This window comes from Neolamprologus multifasciatus, chromosome 10 (genome assembly GCF_963576455.1).
Source record: "Neolamprologus multifasciatus chromosome 10, fNeoMul1.2, whole genome shotgun sequence".
NCBI classification, from domain to species: Eukaryota; Metazoa; Chordata; class Actinopteri; order Cichliformes; family Cichlidae; genus Neolamprologus; species Neolamprologus multifasciatus.
This window is the reverse complement of record NC_140448.1, coordinates 1,793,734-1,819,792: the sequence shown is the minus strand read 5'-3', so window position 1 is coordinate 1,819,792 and position 26,059 is coordinate 1,793,734. Positions and strand designations below refer to the sequence as shown.

Here is a 26,059-nt window from a genome sequence, read left to right as displayed (position 1 = left end):
GTGTTCCTATATTACTTCCACATGTCAGCAGCTTCCATTAAACCAAGCTGGTTTGTGTTTAGTGTCGACATGCTTGCTTCAAAGTCGCTTCACTAATATATGGCCTAAATCTGCAGGAATGTTCAGCACATAAAATGTATCAATGGATGATTGATAGGCCAAATTGCACACACTGAAAGGAGCAAAAACATGTGTTCAAATTAATTCACGTTAGCAGCACTACCAGTGTTTCAGTGGTCTATGGTGTATGTCAGCCATGTAAGATGTGTGTGAGTGTTAAGTGTGCATGTGGGGCTCCCTCTATCAATCAGGAAGGGTTGGGTCCTGCTGCTGAAAAGGGGCTACGGTGGGCCACCCATCCAGTTGAGCGCTCTGGGGAGATCCAATGTCCTCAACGCTTTAATGCACTCCAGATGTCCCTTCGGCTGAAAGAAAGAGAGACAGAGAGAGAGAAGTGAGAGGGGGGCAGAGAGAGAATTGGAGGCTATAATCCTCAAAGCAGACCTCTAGCTGTCTTACAGCCTATAGCTCTGGTTTGGGGGGATTCTTGCCGGTGCACCTGGGGCTTTGTGCTGTTGTTTCATTTCAAAGTAATAGTGATTACATATATCATTTTTTGTCTTTAGCTTTGTTTCCTTCCCATGTCATCAGCAGACAAAGAGCTAAGTATATAGTTGCTAAGGGGGTAGGGGTAGGGGGGGTGTTGTGGAACTGTGACAGTTATTTAACACAGTGCTCATGTGGTACTCTTGTTTTGGTTGCTGATTTTAATGAGTGCAGTTTTTGGAGAAGTTTCTGAGTTTTCCATCCATCCTTGTATTTGATATCTTAACTGGGGCAGGGTTGTGGGCGACACATTCTAAGCACAGACTTTTCCCAACCACCTCCTCGTGCTCTTCTGTGGTGAAACGGAGGCATTGCCTGTCAGCCAAAAATCCCTTCAGAGTGTCCTGGGTCTGCTTTGGAGACTCCAGTCAATGTTGGAAACACCTCACCTAAGAGGTGTCCAGCAGACATCCTAATTAGACGTCTGAACCACCTCAACTGGCTCTTTTCAGTGCAGAGGGAGCAGCAGCTATACTCTGGGCCCTCTTGAATGACCAGGTTCCTCAGTCTACTCTATCACACTCTCTGCAAAGTCCCCCGGGGTCCACTGGTCCAATGGATGGACGGGTCCATGGAAACCTTATTTTACAACTCACTAACTGTGAGAGTTAATCTGCTCTCATTTTTAAATATCACACCTGGAGAATTCAACTGTAACAAGTCTTTTCCAACATCTATGTATTAGGTTTCACTTTTACAATGCTGTGAAAAAGTATTTTCTGATTTCTTTACATGTTAGTCACAGCTACATGTTTCAGATCCATATATCAATTTTCTTCTGCCTATCCAATAAAGGCCACAGGCACGATACACCATGGACGTGTCAGCAAGTCTGGGACAGGGTTAACACATAGAGACAACCAGTCACATCAACAGTCAGTTTAGAATCACCAAACAAACCTAACCCCATGCATGCTTTGAGGGGACTATGGAGTACCTGCGATAACTGGCAATGTGAATTTCACATTACTCTGAAGAAATTTTGCAGAATTGTTTTAATTTAACTACATTAAAGGGTTTTTTTTGTTTGTTTTTTTAAGTATGAAGAAGATGTTTAAGTTCATGCCAAAGCATCCCAATCTGACAGGCCAAACCTTCTTTTTTTTGAGCTGTTCAGAGGTGGATTTGCTGATGTGTTCCAGTTATTATCCTGCTGCACAACCCTAGTTTTCTTGAGCTCCAGGGAACAAACTGATGGCCAGACATTCTCTCTCAGGATTTTCCAGTATAGAGCAGAATTCATGGTTTCATCAATTACAGCAAGTTGTCCCGGTCCTTAAGTAGCAAAGCAGCTCCAGATTGTCAGACTTCCACACGTATCTTTAACTACTTTAGATGATGTTTTGGGTTCTTCACCTCCTGGATGTGTTATTGTTATATTGTTTCTCATCTGTTCTTGAGTGTCTTTAGATCGTGACGTGACTTGTTGCTTTTTAGTCTACTTTTATATCTTGATTCAGTGGGTCTGGCAGGAATTAGGACTGGGTGTGGCCGGTAAGACTGAACTAAGGTTTCTAGCAAATGTTGTTAATTGTAGTTAATTCAATTACTTTTTCACGTAGGGCAAAGTACATTTGAGCAGCCAAATTAATAAATGTAATCATCATAACCTCAGATGATCTGTGTCTGATATTAAATCTAACATTTGTTCGATCATCTGAAACATGCACATGTGACAACTATAACAGGAAACAGGGCAATTGTTTTTTCACAGCACTGCACTTTGCCAAAACTGTGATGTATGTAGACTTCACACCATCTGTTCTGCATGAATGAGATATTCACTTTTTGCAGCAGTGGCCACAAAAAGCTGTGTGATACTCAACTTCATTTCAGACCTGTGCACAGTAACGTTAAGCATTACAAAAGCAGGGCTATGACTATGACTGGTAAATGCCCAGAGTGCCTCTCTTCTGGTAGGAATCCAGTTTGGGGCCTACATAGTGACTTTCATCTGTTCGGCGTGTCTTTCTACCATGACTTTCTACTTATTCTTTTCTTTTTCACCTTTTTCACAGCTACATCCTTTGCGACCTTGCACTCTCCATTTCCCTCTGGACCTTTTCCCTATCCTCCCTTCACAGCCTGCAAACATCTTTCTCAGTCTCTTCTCACCTTCCCATCTCTATATTTTGAGCTCTTTACCTACCTACTTTGCAGTGTACCTTCGCCTCTACACAATGAGCTCCTGCTGTCCTCCTTTCTGTCCGTCCTCCCTGTCATATTCAGCCCTCTCCCTGAAGCATTGCAGAGGAAATTTAATATGGGTTTATTTGGTGTTTCGAAGAATTCCATTCAGCTGCCAGCTCTCTTTGCCCCCCGACACTAAGACAAACAGAGCCTGTCCAGCCAAGAGCAGCAAACACTGCTGGTGTTGGCTTCATTATTTGGTCTTCACATTTCAGATGAATCCAACAGCACTTCATTTTCTGTTTGTTCCCTTCTTATGAGCATAGCTTCAGTTTTAGATCTACTTGCACCTGCATGTCTTATGTGAGCTGGTCTGTGAAAGGAATTAGATGACATCCATATGGTATTTACAGTTTATAAAGTGCATGTAAGACAGTTTTGCTGCACATTAAAAACAGCTTCATATGTTACCTTCTTAGGATGTAAACAGGATGTTCATCCTCTGCTTTCCATTAGTTTTTATCAGAGTTGTTGCGCAGTGAGTAGTAATGCTTCACTGATGATGTGCAGCTGTTATTTTTACTTGAAGCTCTGATACGCTTGTGGTACCCTGATACCCTGTGTTATTCAGTTGGAAATGTTCAAACTTAAATACAAAATGACTGCCCCAAAAGTGCAAAACATGAGCGCCTTGCAGTTTTCTTTTAAATGTTCTCCCCCATCTCACTATATACTTAATCCAGTGTTTAAGAAAAATAAAACTATGAAGTTTCAATCACCCCACTGTTCCCTTCTTCACTTTGCACTTAAAAGCTCCCAACTGGAAGTAATGAAACCTGATGAAAAGTCCAATGGAAATACACTTAAATGATCTAAGATAAATGTGTGATGCACTGAAGCTTGCACTCTGGAGAGAGAGAAATGTTAAAAAGACAATGAAAACATTAGATTTGTGAAGTGTTGAGCAAAGTAACCTTCCTCACATCAAAGCATGGAAGCCTGATTGAAATTATTTCAGTGATATAATGTCTACCTTCTCTTGTTTATTTTGACATTTAACAGTGGGGTGTTGTGGGGCGGTTGTAGCTCAGGAGCTAGAGCAGGTCACCTACTAATTGGAAGGTTGGTGGTTTGATCCCTGTCTGCTCCAGTCTGCATGCCAAATATCCTTGGGCAAGATGCTATCCCCAAGTCGCTCCCCAATGCATCCATCATAGTATGAATGTGTACGAATGTTTGGCTGGACAGACTGTTTGTGCTTGTATGACATTACACAACTTTCCTCATTCACCCATTCATACATCCACTGTGTGGGAAAGTGCTTTGGGTGCTCAGCTAGAGAAAAACAGTGGTTTACTTACCACTAAGTATTAATGAGCATTTTCTTCTGTGACTGTTGTTGGAAATGAATTAAAATCACTTAAAATTAATTCAGCTGAATTTCTTGGAATCCACATTTGTTTAGAATTTAGCGGATTTAGGTTTAGATTTAAGTATCGAGTTTAAAAATGATTTCCCATAACTAAGCTTTATTCTCACTTCTGCTTCAGTTAAAATATATTCTGTGTCGTCAGACCTTCTCATAGGAGATAATTAACTTTTCCAATTCTTGTTGTATTGTTTTTTTGTACTTTAAAAGTTTTTTCCCCAATGTTTTCATTTTCAAACAAAAATCCAATCTTAAATACACTGTGTACTTTTTATCACTTCCTTTTTATCTACATGAGTCAAAGTAAATTCACATTGAAATCAAAGCTCTTATCTGCTACAATCTACTACTACATGAAATACAGAACTGGCTTACTGTTGAAAAAAATAAAATAAAAACAGGTTTACCAAACCAAGATCCCAGTTGCCTTCGCTCCACTCTCTGCTTTGCATGCTCAGAGAGTATGACCTGTCATTACTCTGGCTGGGCTTCTCAGTGCAGAGCTGTCATACATACCAGTCTGCTCACTCATCTCAGTCTCTAGTTCAGTCTGGCCACCAACAGCTCTCTTTAAACCTACTCCTGCCTTTCTGACTGCTTGCTAGCCTTGTCCCGCTAAGACAAACTCAAAACAATCCTGTCCCTAACCAGAGCTATGCTGACACTCAAGTGGCTAACACTACAGACACACACACAAATACATAGAGAGAGAGCCACCCACCTTCTAATCCCCTTCTCATTAATCCCCCACTAGTCTCCTCAAATATTCCCTTCTGCTGATCTCATTGTTAGGGCGTTTGTGTGTGTATATTGTGGGGGTGGTGAGGTTGTGCAACAGGGCCTTCTGCAGGTGGCTCCATTCATTAAATTTCACTTTCAAACATTAGCTGAGCCTCTCAGAAGAGTCTGGTGTTCAGGACCAGTAATAATCAGCTACCTATTTTATTTTCCATTGTTTTCTGTATGGTTGAGTCCACACATTTCCTTAACAAAATAAAGATATCAGTGCTAGTTCATGGAAACTAGAACTTTTTTTGAAGGTTTTACAGCATCTATGGAGGTGGAAGCTAGAAAAAAATGATTAACCTCAACTAAATTTTTAAAATCTTCAATTAAAATTGACTTCACAGTTTTCATACTAAAGTCAGTTTTTGTAGATTACAAACACATTACATTATAATTAGTCAAACGTGCTCATTGCTCATTTGCCCACAGCTGGTATCACAAGTATTAGATTGCAGTACTCAAAATTAAATGACATGTGGGAGAAAATAACTAAATAATCTGTGCACTATTACACAAAAAGAGCATTGTGCAAAAGCTGTGAGACATCCCTCATTTCCTTATATTTTACTAGGAACAGTGGAATAATTTATTGAAATGTGTAAATATACATGATTTTAAATACTGCTTTTGTCATAAACCATTATTCTTCAACACCGCCTGAACTGTCGTAAGCTCTGTACACACTGCAAACAGTTTGCAGCAATGTAGTGACCACCAAGCAACCGGAGCCTGGAACGTCTACAAGCAACCAGCTGGCAGCTTCATAGCAATGTGTGAGAAGCGAATCACGCACAGTGTGTACGCAAATTTAGGCAACCGTTCTTGTAATTTCTTTGAGTAGAATGAAAACGTTCTTTTTTCAGTGTTGACTGCCTTTTATTTTGGTGTCTGTTAAAATGATCCTACTCTGCACAGTTTTGTATGGCTTGTCTTCAAACTTCACAACAATATACTAGGCCTTGGGGGACATGAGTATTTGATGTTGACCTTCACTGTTAGATCCCAAGTTCAAAATTAACTTAAATAATAATAATAAAGTAATGTATCATAAGGGGAATGAGAGAGCTGTACTTGACATCACAATGAGGCCACCAAGTATACACTGCATGAATATATCATTTACAGTTTATAGACGCCAAAGATTTCATCCAGTGCTGCTCCAATGATATGGAGAAGGATGATAAAATTCACCATCTTAGTATGTAATGCTTCAAGGTCATACGTCAAAGGTCAGGCTCACATGAATTAGGAAACAATTTAGTTTCCATTGAATCGTACTTTAAACCAATATATCCCTTTAAAAGATTCTTTTTTCAATACAAGAAATAATTGACCTCACAATGAAACAAAAACATTAATGTACTACACTACCTTTTCATATTAAAAATGCTGACATCAACACAAGTGATCTACAAAAACAATGCAGATATCATTACTGAGGTTTCCATATTACCAATGCTGATAAAATAAAGAATAAAAAATACAGAATACAGAATAAAATATCATAGTTTTAGTACAGCCCTTGCCCTTTTGCACTCTCTGAGTGCTTTTGTTTCTAATGAGGTTTTGGTAAACACTCAAATGAAGAGCCAGATCCATCTCTCAGGTCCCGTGTCAAGTCTTTGTTCATTTTGTTTTTTATGATTTCTTAGGTCAGATACAGTTTATCTGAGATGTCACTTCCTCTTTGGTCCTCTAGTTGTCCACACACTGCACACCATTCTGACAGGTTTTGAGCTTATAGCGTTCTAGGAATCACCTTATTGGTGCAAAAATGCTACTTTATACCTAACAACAGAAATAAGAACAAATCATTAGTGTTTTTGTGACCAGCTGTTAGTAACAAAGTGCTAAAAATATATTCATAATTAGTTCTTTGGTAAGTTGTTATTATTTGTGGGCACAACCGTAGCTCATCTGTCGATTAATAGTTTGGTGTTAGCACAAAGAAAAAAACTGTCTCCTGAAAATGGTCAAGTACAGGGACTGAAAATGAGTGAAGAAGCAGCCTGTGTCCCAAAGACAACTTTGAATGGCCTTCATTAAGCCTTGAAAACTGTAATAATAATAAAAATTTACATTTGTGTAGTGCCATCCATCCATCTTCTTCCGGCCTCCTCCTGGTGGGACATGCCCGGAACACCTCACCCAGTAGGCATCCTTGTCAGATGCCCGAACCACCTCAGCTGGCTCCTTTCGACTTGGAGGAGCAGCGGCTCTACTCTGAGCCCCTCCCGGATGGCTGAACTTCTCACCCTGTCTCTAAGGGAGAGGCCAGCCACCCTTCGGAGGAAGCTCATTTCCGCCGCTTGTATACGCAATCTCGTTCTTTCGGTCACTACCCACAGCTCGTGGCCATAGGTGAGGGTAGGGACGTAGATCGACCGGTAAATTGAGAGCTTCGCTATTACACTCAGCTCCTTCTTCACCACGACGGACCGGTACAGCGTCTGCATCACTGCAGCCGCCGCACCAATCCATCTGTCGATCTCCGGCTCCCTTCTCCCATCACTCATGAACAAGACCCCGAGATACTTGAACTCCTCCACTTGGGGCAGGAACTCATCCCCGACCCAGAGTGGGCACTCCACCCTTTTCCGGCTGAGAACCATGGCCTCAGATTTGGAGGTGCTGATCCTCATTCCCGCTGCTTCACACTCGGCTGCGAACCGTTCCAGTGCGAGCTGGAGGCCATCACCCGATGAAGCCAACAGAACCACATCATCAAGTATCCTTGAGAGGATAAAGAGCTGGAAACTTTTATACTGATAGAACATATATTAGTAATTAGTAAATAATAGGACAGCAAGTCCTTGACTTTAAAAATTATAAAGGTTGCCTCTACATTCTGACATGACCTTTAGGAGCTTAGTTATACATGTGATTGGAGTTGTTAATGACCATGGCTAAAAGAAACCATGTTTACTATCAGTTTGAATTTATGACCCTAAAGTCTTGCTGACATACACTTCATTATCACCTGTAGACACAGAATAAATATGCAAATATTTACACAAGGCCATCTTCTCTGTCATCACACTAGCTGACCTAAGCATGCTCAATGACACAAACAGAGAGCTGGTAATTTAGTAGCTGACTAATTTTTATTAGCGCTGTCAGCGTTAATCTCGTTACAATGAAGTTAACGGCATAACCGTATTAACGCGGCAAATCTCCGTTAGCGAGTAATCGTGGATTGCCCCATCCATGGGGCTCGACGGCACTAACACGTTAACGAGCTAACTGCGCTAACGCGTTGATGCTGTGCAGACCCATGCCCATGGTGATCCGCGATAACTCGCTAACGGAGATTTGCCGCGTGTCGTGGGGTCCTCTCCTAAACTTCTTCTGAACAAATGCAGGCGTAGTCAGGAAGCATTCAGGTGGATAGTTTATTCTGCCGGCCTCCCAGGTGCACAAAAGATTATTTACAAAGAAAATAGAAAACTAACTTAAGTCAACACAAAACAAACATCTATATACAAAACACAGTCTGCATGTTACCCTCTCTGTAACATCTCACTGAAAAAACCCCAGGTAGGCCCTGACAGCCTTCTTTTATACCCCATAGCCCCTCCCACTAGGCATAATAGTCATCTCTTTATTATTTCTTTTACCAAACACTCTTTTCCCCTCAGCTTATTTCCAGCTGTATTCCTACAATACATATATATGTATATACAGACATTTATGGCCAACTCCAGGCAGCCTATAGTGTTTCACAATAACAAAAAAACAAACAAAAAATAATGCAGTTCACGTGACCTTTCAAGCGCGCGCGAACCCACTATTTGAACCCCGGAACACCATACCATCGGCTTGCATAACCACTCGTATAATCGGCAATCTCAGCGAGTCTACGCGACCGGCTTTATTAAAGGTTAGTGGGAAAATATGTTGACCACCCTTAATGCAGTTATGGCGTTAACTTCATTTTAACGAGATTAATGCTGACAGCGCTAGTTTTTATATAACGGGATACTTTGGCTTTGGCATGTAGACTGAAGAAATCAACAACTTCTTTTTCGCTGGCTTCCAATTAATAGATGACCTGCTCTACCTCATGAACCAAAGACACCCTGTTTACAAAGTGTTTTCAGAGAAGGCACTCAGGTCATCAGACCACGCCTGATCAATAAATAATGACATATATAAATTACTGATGAACTAAATCTCTCATTTTGATAACATATTCCATTGTGGCCCTTTTTAGAGGTATCCAGGCTGACTTTGTACTTGTCCATGATTTTCAAGATGGGCCTTTGGAATATGATGTTCGATATCAGTCTGTTCTACCAATTCTGCCAGAGGCTGGAAAACCAAAGCCATCTTTCTCATGTCACAGGCCTCATCTTGAGATGAGAGTTGGCAAAGATGTAACCATGTCTGTAGCATTCCTTCAGCTTGTCAGCAGATTTTATCCCAATCTTTGTGGCAAAATTCCTGTCTGGTTTTTCCACCATGCTGCATATGTTCAAGGATGCTCTTATATTTTCTTCAGTCAAAGACAAACTTGTCCTAACTAAACTAGTTACAGTTTTAAGGACAATGTCAGTGCCAATACTGAAGTTAGATCCAACAACATTGTTGGAGACAGTAGCAGAAACAATTACAAGTGCAAGCTCCTCATAGTTCTCTCTAGCTAACAAGATATATAAGGTACAAGAGTCAGAGGGAGATCGAAACATTGTGAATGAGCCAATGAGTCAACATTCACAATGTGTGCAAGAACACCATAGCTATTTATTTGAAAAAGTAATGGTCTAAACTACTTAATCCAGAGAATGCACGCACTATGCTGAGGGTATTGCAACCATGTATTGACGGCAAAACCCTCATTTTCGATCCTTTGCTAAAATGGTGGGTAAAGATATAAACATAACTAAGAACTGAATTTTTTCTGGCACTTCTGGACTGACTTTATTATTCAGACCCAAAAGTAGCTCGCTACTTAGTCTCAATGGATATTTAGCAGTGGAGAAATTTAGAGAAAATTGTCAAAATATTTTCTAGTGCCTGCTGTAAGTAATAATCAATATTGTCAAATAACCAACCGCTCTATCTGTTCGGTTTAGCAAGCTCTACTTATGATTAATACCAGAAAAAATAGTTATTGTAATAGAACTTTTATTCCACCCATTCTTGTTTTTAGTGGTCAACTTACATTACATTGCATTACACATATACATAGTTTTTTCTGTAGCCAATTAAGTTTTTAAACAAATCAGTGGCCATGCATCCTGTACAATTTATTAATCAGCCGCGTTACACTGCCAGTATCTAAACTTGTTCTAGGATTACACAGATGGCTCCCCTCACTGATAGGGAGGTATCCATGAAAAAAAGAACTTGACAGACGCAATGGCAGATAATCTACACAATGTATGTGCCAGAAAACATGACAGTGGAGGATGAGGAGGAGTGAGTGAAAAGATGTTGGTGGTGGTGGTGGAGGAGGAGAGAAGACAAGCATAGTGTTGGGGAAGGATTCAGTGGGGAAAGTCTTGTAGATTACATTTACACAAGCTTGGGCATTCCAATTTAAGCTTGAATTTTCTACCTTCAGTGTTCTGATGGTTATCAGCTAGCAGAGGAAATCTTGCTCCCATATGTGCATCTGCGTGTCAAGTGCAGACACTCGGCCACGCAACACCTTTCAACATCAGAATGCCTCAGATGCTCTTCTTGGAAAACAGCTCAATGGCACAAATGTATTTGTATATGTATGTTTCATACTAAAACCTCTATGAATAACTTTGTTAAGCTCAAAGTCAGGACTTGAGGGGAGTTGTTAACATAATTACTATTGGATGATTATTTAAGTAACCCAAATGTATCAATAAGAAGGTAAAGGAACTCAGTTAGATGGCCTCATATTGCCTTCATCATTCCCTCTAACTTTAGAATATTGCCATCAGGGTTTTATACTTTCTAGTCATTCCATCGTAAAGGTTTCTGAATTTCCTTTTTTGATTATTTTGGAACTGTTTCACAGACGTGATTTGCATGCCCAGCTTACGCGTTTCAGTTTAAACAAATAAATGTCGCTCGTGCATAAATCGTAAATACAATGTTTCTTTTGGTAAGTTAAAAGGAAGTGAGACAATGTTTTTGGTTTACCACCCTGGTCCAAGCTGAAACCCTTGGAGAGTGTGACATAACATGTTCTGCATTCCTCAAAAATGTTGTCCTGAGTTGAATGTCTCATGAATTCTGCCCTACACAGGCCCAGAACAGTAGCTAAAGAAGAAAAACTTGAGACGTAAAGAGCAACACACAAGAGTTCAGTCTACCACATAGCTGACCCAAATTTCATACATTTAAGCAAGAAATGAATTTGTTTGATTTATATTTAAAGTGAGTTGGTTTAAAGAATAACTGCTTGACAGCTATTTGACCTAATGAAACGCTATCAGTAGCTACTGGGAAAATGGGTATGCAATCAAGCAATTTTCATTTTGCAGTGACATACACTATATAATAATAAAAATAAATAATCTCTCATCCACTTATGGCATTCACTAGAGGCATCAAATGAAATGACAGCTACTAAGATCTGTACATTTAGGTGGAGTTCTGCGCTTTTTCTTTATGTGCAGTGTTGGGAAGGTTACTTTTAAAATGTATTCCACTACAGATTACAGAATACATGCCCCAAAATGTATTTTGTAACGTATTCCATTACGTTACTCAATGAGAGTAACGTATTCTGAATACTTTGGATTACTTAATATATTATCATGCTTTTTTAAAACAACATGAATGTCCTATTACTGTGTGATTTATTACTATTACTGAGGGTTACTCGCCATACCAATACCAACTACATTTTTAAATCTTAATATAAAATCAGTAACAGTAGTGTGGACATTAGGTAAGGCTGCACTTTTTGCAGCGATCTCGTATAGACAACTATTCCGTGCGTATATAAAACAAGTCCGCGACTCCGAACCGTAATAAAGGGACCTCTGGCTAATACGTCGGGTTCGTGTCGGGTTCGTAGCTGAAAACTTGCTTTACTTTGTTGTCTGGGTCAACTTTCCATGCAGGAACAGAGAGAGACGTTGAAAGGCTGCTCCAATGGAGCTTATTGTTTCACAGGAAAACACGAACACAGTGTACAGTCAAGTCTTAATAGCTTACTTACAACTGGGCTCGTCAGGCACTCTTTTTGGCTGCAGTGGTTATTATTATATTTACATGCTTCCAGCTCCCGTTTCTGCTCGGTGACAGCTCGTACTTTTCCACTCTCCTTTTTCTCCCTCCCTCACGCTCACGGACAAATAACGGATATGGCAGTCCATTCTCCCTGCAGCACGGACTACACTGCCCATGAGGCTACATTCTTTAGGGCGATGCCTGTAACACTCTGCCTGTTGCCTTCATATTAAATCATTTTAAAAAAAAATTTCCCGTCATTATGAGAAGTGACATTGAGACGCAGGCATTTGAGCCTCTTAATGCGTGTTTTGTTTGGGTTTCCACCGGTGTGGAATTACCAAAAATAGAGAGGGCATAGCCTAACATATGAAACAGGAAAACACCGCCGTGTAATCCCTTTATTTCAACAAAGTAACTGTATTCTAAATACCACCTTTTTAAATGGTAACTGTAACGGAATACAGTTACTCATATTTTATATTTTAAATACGTAACGGCGGTACATGTATTCTGTTACTCCCCTGCACTGTTTATGTGAAGTTAAAAAGTTTCACTTCATCAAACTAGTTTAATTTAAATTTGCAGACAATAATGAATGATGAGGGTATTCATTCATATATTTCAGTGATTTTTAGTATTTTCTTGAATACCATGGTGCAAAGCTATTGTTTCATTGAGCTCTATGCCACAGAAACATGTGATATCGATCCCACTTGGCGGAAGCGCGCTTGGCTTTGGTCCTATATACAAACAAGAAGGTACAGAATATCACAGCTGTCATTTAATGAATTTGCTTTGAAATCCACCAACCATCATTTTATCTCTGGTTCTCTGAGCTTTTTCCACTAGAAAGACGCTGTTGCACTGCTATTTCTGTTGATGGAGGGGAGCACATTGTTGGCACTCTCCACCCAACCCACCCACTCTTCCCAGGAGTGTGTGTGCCTGTGTATATGTTTGTTTTAGGAAATGATGCAGAGCCAGTTTGTGTAAATTTATCCACGACACAGCTGAAACAAAAATAAGTTTGCTGAAGTCGGCCCGCCAACCATTTGGTGGCCTCATGCCATGTTTCTCGTGTGTGTTGTATATGTAGTAGAGAATATCCATGTTCGTCTTATGATTATTTTGATGGAAGATTGAGGTGTGCACTGGAGCCTATTGCGTCGAAACAAACCTTTACACTAACACATTTGAGTTATAGCCAAATATGTTACTATGACATTTTAAAGCCTCATGGAAATAATTAATTAATTTTCTAATACTTAATCAGAAGCCTCGGCTTTTGTCTATCACAAAACCTTCGTTTATCCACCTTCCATTATCCAAACCACAGCAAAAGTTGAAACTTACAATAAATACTCTTCTAGACTAGTTCTAGACCCTCACCTTAAACTCACTGTCCTGGATGGCTGATCTTCCTGGAGTGGGTTGTGGGATTGTTGGGATTTCTTTCTAATATTGCAGGGTCTTTATTTTACAATGTACAGGTGACTGTACCTGTGAAATGGCACAATATGAATAAAATTGAATTGAATTTACGATGGTAGAATGACTTACCTGCTGCAAGAATATTCTTTGTCTTATGTGTTCAGTCTCTTTAGATTAAAAATTCACCTCATTACAAGAAGGGTTTTTAGCTATGTTAATAAGGCTATTTGCATGCAAACCACCTGCCTACGGGGGATTCCAAAAATGTTTCCACTGCACTGTAGTTTCACCACCATCCATTTTAGTCTGTGTTTTTTAATCTAATTTTAAAAGCAGGAAGCAATGGAATCAAACTGGAATCTGTAATATCCAAACAAACATTTGCATAAATTCAAAGAAAAGAATTGCAGTCAGTGTGGAGCGCTGGCGCCATTGTTCACCACATTCAAAGAAAGTGGCGAATCATGCAAACTGTCACACCCACAGGAAATCCCAAGTCTTCATTAAGATTGTGGGGTATATTTGAATTTGTGAAGGACATTCATCAAGTTCAGCATGAAAGAATAAACTGGAAAGGTTAGACATTTAAATTCAAGCACAAAATGTCATTGGAAATTGAAAGTCAGAGGAACCTTTGGAGTGAAGTGAGTAAAGAGAGGGAGAAGACTTAATGATAAGAAGCATCTTGTTGATAATTATGATGCAGCTTAGTGATTTAATTAAAATGAAATGACTACATATCGTAGCCAATACCTATATAACCTATTTTTATTGCAAACATCTTCAGTCAGTGTCCACTGGACCATGTTCTCCTTCTTTTGCACGTTTTATTTCAGCAACAGAACATCTTTCTCTGTCCCTCTCCACACTGTCTGCGGTGAGGCAAGACTGAGCAACTTCCCCGACACTGCAGAAATGCAGAATTACATACCAATACTTCCCTGTTGACCCAAGAGTCCCACATCGTCAGCCCCTCTACGCCTTGTCATTTTGACATTTTGATCTTAGCTAAATCCTCGCACTGACCACAACACTGCTGTCACATCCTTCAGTAAACTACAAATCCATGCCTTATTTATCATGCAGGCGAGGATGAGCCCAATCAACAAGAGCAGATGAATAAATGATACTAGTATGAATGGTAAGTCTGGACTGTTGAAGAGCAAAGTTGTGAGGTTGGCTGGGTGGAGGGAACTGCTGCTGGATCGGGTTAATGAGGTGGTCTGGGAGCATGGACCGGGTCCTGACTGCAGTATGCATGGAGTTCACTTTAGCCTGGGGGGGATTTGTAGCCCTAAGACCACTGGTTAGACTCTTTTTGCCTCAGGCCGTGTATCCACTCAAGCCTTTGAGTGTGAGTGTGTGTGTGTGTGTGTGTGTATACAGATGTATGCGTGCTTGTATGGTGGTATGCTGGAAGACAGTGATTGTAATATTGCCCTCAGGATGACTCTGGTTGAAGCTTTGAGATCTCTGTGTTTAGTGTTGGAATTTGTGCATTAATATACATGCCTGTGTTTGCATGCGTACCCATTCCTGCTTGCATGCGGTGTATTTGCACTTGGATCTGTGTGTTTTGTGATTTTGTGCATCGAGTCCAACTACAAATGTGTACATAGCATCCCCCATCTCTGGCCCCAAATCTCATTACCATTCCACCCTTCCCTCCATCGTTTTACTCAACGCCATCAAGGCCTTGCCTCCTGGTGTTTGCATTGTAAATCAGGCCTGACAATAAGGCAATGATTTGATCCTACTCGTATTCAAAAACATCTTATTTATTTATTCATCTCCCCCCCTTGCAGGGCATCAAGATGCATAATATCTGACCAAGGTGACATACCCACTTCCAAATGTTATTCATTGCTTTTGCAGGTCAACCTTTTCACCAACAAACCCAAGACAGATTAAATGAGATTTTTATGACAGGATATGCATGGAAGGACTGCCTCTTTGATGCATGTACATACAGTACCAGTTCAGATATCAGACTATGTTAAAGTGTTGCAATCTATGTGTAAGTGGCTTAGAAGCTATCCTCTGGTGTAAAACTGTGGCACACTGTCCCTATTTTCATCAATATGCACAAGATATTATGTCTGAAAATTTGCTGGATACTAAAAGCAGGTCCAATTGTACTGGACTATTTAAGTCAGTCAAACTTGAGTGATGTTGTTATTTTGGGTTTTTAAGAAAGTGGCATCATGGGGACTGGGCTAATTTCTCTTCCAATTGCATCCTGCCCTTGTGAGATTATTTCATTATTTCTGTTGATAATGAAAGCAAATAAGACTGTCGTATGTGTATTTGATAGGCCTCTACAAGTCTGTTGAAAATGACATAAGGATTTTTGTTTGGTTCATTGGTTAATCAATGCTGATCATATAAGTGAACAAATATATGTGAAAAAGGGCTTGCCCCCTTCCTGATTTCCTATTTTTTGGATACACTTAAATGTTTCAGATCATCAAACAAATTGAAATATTAGACAAAGATAAGACAAGTAAACACAAAATGTAGTTTCTGAAAGAAGGTGTTTATTAATAAGGGGAAAACAATCCAAGCCTACTGGCCCTGTGTGAAAAAGTGATTGCCTGCAATCAAGCGTTTGTGATAACTGGCAATGAGGCTTTCACAGGGCTGTGGAGGAATTTTGACCCACTAATCTTTGCAGAATTTTGTAATTCAGCCACATTGGAGAGTTTTTGAGCACAAACCACCTTTTTAAGGTCATGCCACAGCATCTCAATCAGATCCAGGTCAGGACTTGGACTAGAGCACTTAACAGTTTTCATTTTATTTTTCTTAAGCTATTCAGTGGTGGAGTGGCTGGTGTGTTTTGGATCATTGTCTTGCTGCAGAACCCAAGTGTGCTTCAGCTTGAGGCGATTCTCCTTCAGGAGGTTTTAGTAGAGGGCAGAATTCATGGTTCCATTTACCACAGCAAGTCTTCAAGGTCCTGAGGCAACAAAATAGCCCCAGATCAACATCAGATTAACACCGCCGTATTTTACTATTTGTATGATGGTCCTTTCTCTGAAATGCTATGTTAGCCAGACGTAGATGAGCACACACCTTCCAAAAGGTCCAACCTTTGTCTTGTCAGTCCACAGAGTATTTTCCCAAAAGTCTTGGGGATCATCAAGATGTTTTCCGTCAAAACTGAGTCAAGCCTTCGAGATGCATTGGCTTGCATCTTTGAACTCTGCTATGCAGGCCATTTTTGCTCAGCTCTTCCCTATGGTCGAGTCATGAACACTGAACTTAGCTGACGCTAGTGAGGCCTGCAGTTCTTTGGATGTTGTTCTGGGGTTTTGTGTGACCTCTTGGACAAGTTGTTACTGCACTCTTGGGGTAAATTTGGTTGGCTGGCCACTCCTGGGAAGGTTCACCACTGTTCCACGTTATTGTCATATGTAAAAAAAATGGCTCTCGCTATAGTTCACTGGAGTCCCACAGCTTTAGAGATTGCCTTTCCAGACTGACATGAGACACTTTTTCACACAGGGCCATATAGATTTTGATAGAGGAATTTCATGGCATTTCAAACAAACATTCACATCCTCAAGATTAATTGTAATGACTTTTACAGGTGAGTTGGCCACTTAACTCATCTTTCCTTAGTTTGGTAATTGGCCGCAACAGTCTTAGCTTTTGAAGGGAACACTAAACACATTGACTTCTATTGGAATCATGCTGTAGTGAAGAAGATATGAATTCAATAAAATTAAAGGTCTTCATTTTATTAAGACCATACATTTTCTGTACATTTGTTTACTGAGGTAGTATAAGGTGGAACTAGTGAAGTAAACTGCTAATGGGTATTACAAAGATTGCAGATTATTACATTTATTTTCTGATCTGAAGGTTATGTAAATGCCACTACATGTGCCATGTATATCTAGTATAAGAAGCTAATAAGCTAAATTATAGAGTTGATATGCTAAAGTAATATAATTAAATGGGTACTGGCTGTTCACTCTTGTTTATGAGAGAGGAGAGCGGAAGATCAACAGATGGATTGATGCTGTGGCTGCAGTGATGCGGATGCACTACTGGTCTGTCGTGGTGAAAAGAGAGCTGAGCGTAAAACCAAAGCTCTTGATTTACCGGTCAATGTTTGTTCCAGCCCTCACCTTTTAGGTGGCTGGCCTCTCCCTTACAGATGGGGTGAGGAGTTTGGCCATCTGGGAGGGGCTCAGAGTAGAGCCGCTACTCCTCCACATCGAAAGGAGCCAGTTGAGGTGGTCCAGCCATGACATGGATGCTTTCTCCTGGCTGGGGTATTCCAGGCATGTCCCACCGGGAGAGGCTCCTGCGGCTGACCCAGGATATGCTGGAGAGATTATATCTGGAGGAGTTCAAGTACCTCAGGGTCTTGTTCGCAAGTGATGGGAGAAGGGAGCTGGAGATCGACAGACGGATTGGTGCGGCGGCTGCAGTGATGCGGACGCTGCACCGGTCCGTCGTGGTGAAGAGGGAGCTGAGTGTAAAAGCGAAGCTCTCAATTTACTGGTCGATCTACGTCCCTACCCTCACCTATGGCCACGAGCTGTGGGTAGTGACCGAAAGAACAAGATCGCGGATACAAGCGGCAGAAATGAGCTTCCTCCGAAGGGTGGCTGGCCTCTCCCTTAGAGATAGGGTGAGAAGTTCGGTCATCCAGGAAGGGCTCAGAGTAGAGCCGCTGCTCCTCCACATCGAAAGGAGCCAGCTGAGGTGGTTCGGGCATCTGACAAGGATGCCTCCTGGGCGCCTCCTGGGGTTGGCGTTTCGGGCATGTCCCACCGGGAGGAGGCCCCGGGGCAGACCCAGGACACACTGGAGAGATTATATCTCTTGGCTGGCCTGGGAACGCCTTGGTGTTCCCCCGGATAAGCTGGAGGAGGTAGCTGGGGAGAGGGAGGTCTGGGCTTCTCAGCTTAGGCTGCTGCCCCCGCGACCCGGCCCTGGATAAAGCGGAAGAAGATGGATGGATGGATTATGTCTCTTGGCTGGTCTGGGAATACCTCAGTGTTCCCCCGGATAAGCTAGAGAAAGTGGCTTCAGATAAGTGGAAAAAAGTGGATTGATGGATGGTAATGGTTGATACTGTGGAGTCTACATGTGTACAGCGTCAAGTGATAGAAAGTGTCACGGTTAACTTGGTAATGTAAGATTATGCCGTGTTGTTGGCTTGTGGGGCTAACATGCTAGACTAAAATAAATGAGATGATAACGGATAATATTATGGAGCAAACATGCTAACAAAACATATTTAACTTGGTCACTTTTTTACATTATATATATATATAGGTATGCATATACAGCACGCTAATGCATGCTAATGTTAACATTCAGCTTTAATCTGGTTGGAGACTGAATTCAAGAGTGCTATAAAAATCTGAACATCACAGCCTCACATCAAACCACCAATTCAGCAACATGGTTATTTTCAGTTTTACATGTGAGGACTCACATTACCTGTACTCCACAGTTTGTGTGACTGTCAACACCATCACCTCTGTTCACTTCTTTGCTGTGAAGTGTTGATAAGTCAACATGAGAGAATACCGCATCTCTGTCTACAACAGGCTTGTTTTTATTAATGAACCAGTGTAAGCCCCCTACCAGGTCACAGTTTGGCATGCAAGAAGTGTTCTCCAGGGTGCTGCTTTGTGTGTTTAAATCGCAAAGTTTCTTTTTATCACCGTAGTCAGTGGCACGAAAAACTCTCGTCCCATGTATAATAGAAGCTGGACACTTTGTAAGAAATTCACCTTTAAACCAAAGCAGGGAAAAAACACTTCAGACATAGCTGAACTGTGAAGTCCACAGGCAGTGATCACATCATGTGTGACTAGATATGAATATTTATTCAATGCCGGAGGTAAACGGGGTGAAACCGCAGCTACACTGCAGCCTAACCTTGCATCAATAGAGCACAGGCCCATTCTATGCCTGAGAATTGTTGGAAAATTGAATGCTGAATAGAAATATTCCTTATTGCACACAATCCGATGAAAGAGAACGTCTGCCTCCAATCCAAATTCACAAAACCCTTTGATGTTTGTTGAAATAATTTTATGCCTACTTCTCATTTTTTATTTTATGCTTGCTCTTGAATTTTGATTGTGACTACAGGCACTTTTCAATTGATATGCATTATGAACTTTGCAATAATTGAAAGGGCCTTGTTGAGGAACAAACATGTCATTTATTCCCGAAATTAATTTCTCAACTAATTGTGTAACCACACACCTTTGGTGACTTTGGAAAGGGTTGGTGACAGATGGCTATTGTCTTCAAAAATTGTACTTTCAAATTCATGAGAGAATTTTTTTTTGCTGGGTTGAAATTAAATATCTTGTTGGTGTTCTTCTGGGTTTTTTCCCCCAGTGTTCTTGTCTGCTCTTGTATGTACATTCACGCCTCAGCAGCCTTGGTATAGCATGTGTTTGTGCACAAGTTATGTTTCAGTGTGTGTATATTTATGGATGCACCATTGCCTGCTCAAATTTACCATTTGGTGGCTTGTTCCTTTGAGGGATGGCAAAACTTGAGAGGCTGCGTAAAATACTGTGTGGTAATTGGAATTGCTTTATCTTCAGTCTCATCAATTAATGTGCAATTTTCCATTTAATCACTAACACGCTCGCTTCATTTGCAATTAAAATGAGGACTGATAACAGAGAAGATGCCTTTCAGCTGATACCAGTTGGAATGAGAACAGAAACCAGAAGACACAATCGGTACACAACACGACTCACTGAGACATGCGCATGGCACACAAACAAGTGTGAACGCACGCAGAGCAAACAGTCCTGCTTATATATGGGTGCACTGAATACATACACACTGAAACAGAATGACACAATAAAACATGCAGATTTACAGCTGAAACCCCAAATTAGAAACCAAATCACCATTTGAAATCAAAATGCTGGCAGCGGTGGTGGATAGGGGTGCCACTCAAACAGAGAAAGGTCTACTCTGGTTGTCTTTTCTCTGACTTTTCCATTCAGAGACATTGTCAGGGTCTGAGTCTCAGTGGGTGATGAGCTGACTGGCAGTGAAATGTCTGTCATGTAACATCCCAGAGTAGAGAGGAGAAAAAAGTTGCTCTTGCTGCTTCCCGTCTTTCTCCTGAAGATACTGAAGTCTACCCAAAAGGAGCCTTTTTGTTCACTCAGCTCAACACACAGGAGGCCATAGGAGGAGATTTTATAGTGCTGGAAGGAGGAATGCCGCATAATACTCAAACATAATGTCATTAATGTTTCTGTAATAGTCCAACTTGTTGTGTCTCATATACTTATTCATTACATATTTTTGCAGTCTTTCTTTTGTAGTCTGTCCAAGATCCTCATTTATACTATCATGTAAACAGTGTTATATGATTATTATAGTCTGTAACTTCACTGTCAAATACTGCAAACCCTTGGCTTTAACAGTCTGGTGGATTTGCTCCACTTTCCTGAGACAGTATCTCCTGAGCGGATGTTGCAAGCGGTACAGAGATTTTGCTCAGATGTTCCAGTTTCGTTTCACTAGCTGGTAATCAAGTGCTTTTCCTCCAGGTCAATACCATTCAGTCCAAGTGCACCAGTCCATTGTAACTGCTGCCTGTCTTTCACAACCACGCATGGCTTTATGTGGCATTAGAGTGCATTTTTCCAATAACTCTCCCAGCTCAGGGTACCGAGCAAACGGATTGTTTAAAGTGACAGATTGAAACCCCACATGTGTCTGATCTCACATGATATGTGAGATCAGATGATATGTGAGATCAGAGCTTAAAGAGCCTGATTTTTTTAAAAAGTTGAAATCTCACAAAAAGTTTAATAAAGTTTAACCACACCTTTATCTAAAACACATTTTCTGCCATCAGGTCACATTAACAAGGCGTTTTCATGCAGTATATACATAGGTTAAATGTAACGTAAGGAAAGAGATCCAGCTGTGCTGTGTGTGTGTATGTGTGTCTCTGCAAACCAATTAGCTTCCTTCAGTGGGGGTGGGGGCAATGGTTACAACAGAGTTCCACAGGGTACGGCCCTCAGCCCTGTGGGGTCTTGGCCAATAGCAATTAGCCTACCAACAAGAGCCCTAATTAGCCCGCTTGATTGGCTTAGTTACAGCACAGCAACAACATCAGCAGCCAAAACATAGAGACGACCAAGGTGACTCCGCCACAATGCATGTAAAGCCATCTGTAATTAGCAAACAAGCATAGTTCTCTGTAAATGGTAAACAAGTAGTGGGCTTTATTTGTGGTATCCTTATGAACCTGCTGCTATGTAAAGTATTTCTTTAAAAGGGCTGCACACACTTAATCAGGTTGTTTTCTTTTTGCTTGTCAGCATTGTTAGATCACTCAGTGTTAATACTGACTGTTCTGTGAGCTCTATGCAACACGTGCAGAAGTAGACTGAAGAGAAATATAGCAAAGAAATAAATTAGTAAGTGCAGAAGGGATAGAAGTGTGAGATGAGAGAGGTGTTTGAGAAACCCATCTCGTATGATTTAATCATAGCAGCACCTGGTGGTGGCTGCTGTCATAGAATTTGCAATCACTGCTTGCTTGCACTGGATTTATGATTTTTTTCTTTCTTGTCTGTTTCTTTCCCAGTCTCAATGTGAAACTATCCCATGATGCAACATGTGTCCCCAGCATCTGCAGTGACAATGATGGCCACCCAGAGCGCTCCTCCGCCATCGTACCAGGAGAGCCAACAGGTTAGAGCGCCAACTTAAAGACTTGTCATATGGTACAAACCTCTGTACAGTAACCCCTGGATTATTGTGTCTAATGTGAACACACAGCTTGGCTTATGGAGGTTTTCTGTGTTATCTGAGCTCTTACTTAACTGGGGATGTGCCAACAAGCATAAATCCGGATCTGATGAGAAGGATTGACGGTTAAAGATTTGAAAAATAATCATTTCGAATTTTTACCCAAACTGAAACTTTTACTGTTTTATAGTTGAATTTCTAAGATGATTTGTAGTACACATTTAAGAACAGCCTCTCATGATTCAAACATAGTGTCATTTTAAACAACTTCTGGAGTTAACCTCCTAAGACCCGAACTCCTCCACGGCATGCAATTTTAATTTCTCTTTGATATTTGGGCATATTGGAACCTGATAAATGTAAAAACAAAGAATTACCAGATTTTTTTTTTTTTACCTTATTTTTCTTTTTATGAAAAATCAGAGCCACATATGAGGATATTTGTTTAAAATTTTGATAGAACAGTAGCAATATAATGTCCTCGTAAGTGGATATCAGGCCCTTGAAGAGCAAAATTGAGTATTTTTGTCTAAATAACCCAAAATGTGATGTCCACATATGTGGACGTCAGGTCCTAGGAGGTTAAACAAAAAATAAAAAAAATGAAAGTAACGTTTAACATTTGGGGTTTTGTTGACAGTGGATTTATGCCCTTGTTTTTTATCTAGCTATCTTTTCAGTATGCATTAGGCTGTTCTTTTCAACAGGAGCTGAGGTTTTGAATTTGTTTTGATTTTTGTGAGAACACAGAAACTAACTAAATGAAAATGACATAAAATGTTTTGTTAAATTACAAATCATTTCATATTCTATGACATACAATCTAAACCATATACTCAATGATATCATGACCTGCCTTTGGTCCTGTCTACTCACCCGTTAGCCCAATCAGTTCCAACCTACTAAGGCCACACTTGCTCTCTGGCCTCCAGGTGTTAGCACAAAGCCTAAAACATATAAAGTGGAACTAGTGTGGAGCTAGCTTGTTGTGTTGTGGGCTGATTGATAGTTTGGCAAACTCACAAGCCATGCTCTTGGGCAGATGTACTGATGTTCTTTACAAGGATATGTTCTAAACAGACTTGTATAGAATTTTGGATGGGTGATCCTTTGTGAGAACTAAAGTACAGCACCATTCATAGATGTAAAACAAATGTGTAGCTATTTGTAGTGAACCAGCCTCTAAATCTACTATTCAAAATCATATCTGTTTGTAACTTTTCTTTAAGTTTATGAGAATTATTAAGGGTGAACATGAAAAAAGATGCTGTCATAAAAGATGATAAAGCACATAAAGAGAATTCCTGGCTGAACATTAGCTTTAAATAATAACTTACAGATACAGTGATATCTGTGTAAAAATACACAGCTTATACCGAGTGATCACCAGAAAGAATAATACATAATAGTACAGAAATATTAGAATAGAGAATATTTTGTTCAGCGCCACAGACATCCTGTGATGGTGGAATAGAGTAGGTTCATCTGACCATCTAACCCTGCTTGTTGTTCATAGCACCTCTGTCTGCTTTCGCCAGAGGATTAGTGCCAGGGGAGAGCTCCCGAGCTGCAGCCTGTGTGCTCGGCAAATGCAAATTAGAGCTAGTTAAGTGTGAAGAACCTAATTTATTTCCCATTTGGTGCTGGGATTAAGACTTGAAGCTTCCTTCCACCCCACCCTGCTGAAAAAAAACAGAAGGGGGATGGTTTTTTTTTTACATTCATATCCTCATAAAAAACGAATGAGAGAGAAAAGTGGAATGAAGGAAGAAGATAATCAAGGAGACGAGTGGTCATGTTTGTAAAACACGTTAGCCCTCTTTCTCACCCACAACACAAATACCTTCAAAAGAAGCAAAAACATCTTATGAGACTTGTGCATCTTATAAGACATATATAAAATCTAAACATTTACTGACAGAGGCAGTCGAAATATTTGTACTCCTTTTCTATATTCTGATTAATTCACTGTTCAGTTTCTTGTTCCAAACTGGATATTTATCATTTAACAGCAGTCTATATGATATGTAAGTGTCTTGTTCAATTACTCAACCTGTCCTAACTCACTCATTCACTCACAATTCATTTGCTTAACAGCATCATCAGGCCACTGACCCGCCGAGCCATAATGATTCATGCCAGCGACATCCTCATTTGGCGTCTCACAGAATTCAGTGCATGTTGTGGCCTTACTTGCTTCGAAAAGCAATTACAAGAATTACTTTTAAAAAATGACTTTTATATATATATGAGGGGCTGTCATCACCCTGCCAGGTGGGTGGGTTGGCAGTCAACATGGACACCCAAGTTTGTGAGTGTGATAACCTAGGATTTCTAAATTGATACCAAAGGGCCACATACTTAAAACGAACAAGTTCAAATCTCAGTGATCTAGTGACCTAGACCTCAAGGTTAGAGGTCAGAGGTCAAGTTTTCTGAAAATCGTCGTCAAGTTATCGCAATGAAACTGCGATAACTTGAGATGATGTAGCATTTTAAAAGTACTTAATTAGTGGTAATTACCAAATATGAGCATGTCAGCATGCTTTAAATTAATGATAACCATTAAATCTTAGCACTGCCGTGTTAGGAGTGTTACTGTGAGCGTATTAGCATCCTAAATCACCGTATATATGCAACATCACAGATGATACTAAAACAAAAGCAATATTTCAAAGTCATAATTGCCAATGTAAGAAAAAAAAGAACATAAATTTGTCATTAAGCCATTTTGTGATTATTTTAAATATCACCAGATGACGGGCACGACTCAACAGAACACCAAGACCCCACAGGTCCACATCCCAGCAGCCTCCGCAGCACCAAATAGCTCTGTCAGTGTGACCCTTGACCCCCAGGCCCAGCTTGAATCTGACAAGAGGGCTGTTTACAGGTTGGTTACATTTTTTATGAGACATCTCTTACTGTAAGGGCTATAAGCCAGTCTGAAAACATAAATATGTAAAGATGACCAGGGACAAGAAGCAGAGAAAGACCATGTTGTTTATCAGTGGTTTTTTGTTTTGATTATTTAGCCATGTGTTTGTGTCATGAAGTTTGGCAGTGTGCACCCTTCTGCTTTTGAATTACATTTCAATTGTTCCCCTTTGAAGAAATGTTTCATTTCATGCTGACTTTAAGAGACTCTAGTAAATTAACTTGATGTGTTACTCACCGATGAAGGACACAGGCACTAGTGTTGTTTTTAATGCATTCTCTCAAACTAGCCATGACATAAAAGCTTTTGGAATTATACTTGAAGGGGCTTTCTTCAGATGTCATTCATAAACCAAAGAGCACCTTTGTTCCTTGACTCATCATAGGCAGTTCAGTTTTCTCTGCTTTGAACTGTGTAAATGTTACAAGACTTTTAAAAAAAGCATCTCATAGTGCAGCAGTTGTCTGTATAATGAGGTGGGCTCTAAATTGTTATAATTATCACTCATTACAAACTCACTGTTTTGAATTACAAACAGCCAACAAAAATAAAGCAGACCAGAAGAGGACAAAAAAGAAATTTAAATCATTTGTTTATTTGCTGTTGAAAGTGATATTTGAAATTTTATTGGCCATTTGTTTTGTGTGAGGTTTTAGCTTGACTCCAGATCAACATTGTAAAACATAATTTATTTCTCTTTCACGCCAACAGCCATTTTCAAAGGTAAGCATCACTCTTCAGATGAAAGAGAGCTTCTTTTGGAATCACACTTGTGAATAGATGTTCATTTAAGTAGAAACACA

General features: G+C 40.3%; 1 protein-coding gene across 3 annotated transcripts in view; it reads left to right on the top strand.

The window, feature by feature from the left end:
* The window catches only part of LOC146509313 (homeobox protein PKNOX2-like), a 106,009-nt gene that overhangs the window by 40,873 nt on the left and 39,077 nt on the right, over nucleotides 1–26,059 (top strand). Inside the window, exons 2-4 of one of the 3 annotated variants that reach the window (XM_085174419.1) lie at nucleotides 22,155–22,261; nucleotides 25,075–25,211; nucleotides 25,968–25,979. In XM_085174419.1, the coding sequence (XP_085030545.1) occupies nucleotides 22,175–22,261; nucleotides 25,075–25,211; nucleotides 25,968–25,979 (236 nt within the window). In that variant the 5' untranslated portion in view covers nucleotides 22,155–22,174. Of the gene's footprint in view, nucleotides 1–22,154; nucleotides 22,294–25,074; nucleotides 25,212–25,967; nucleotides 25,980–26,059 lie in introns of those variants that run through there. The other 2 variants (XM_085174421.1, XM_085174420.1) reach the window with 2 other exon arrangements.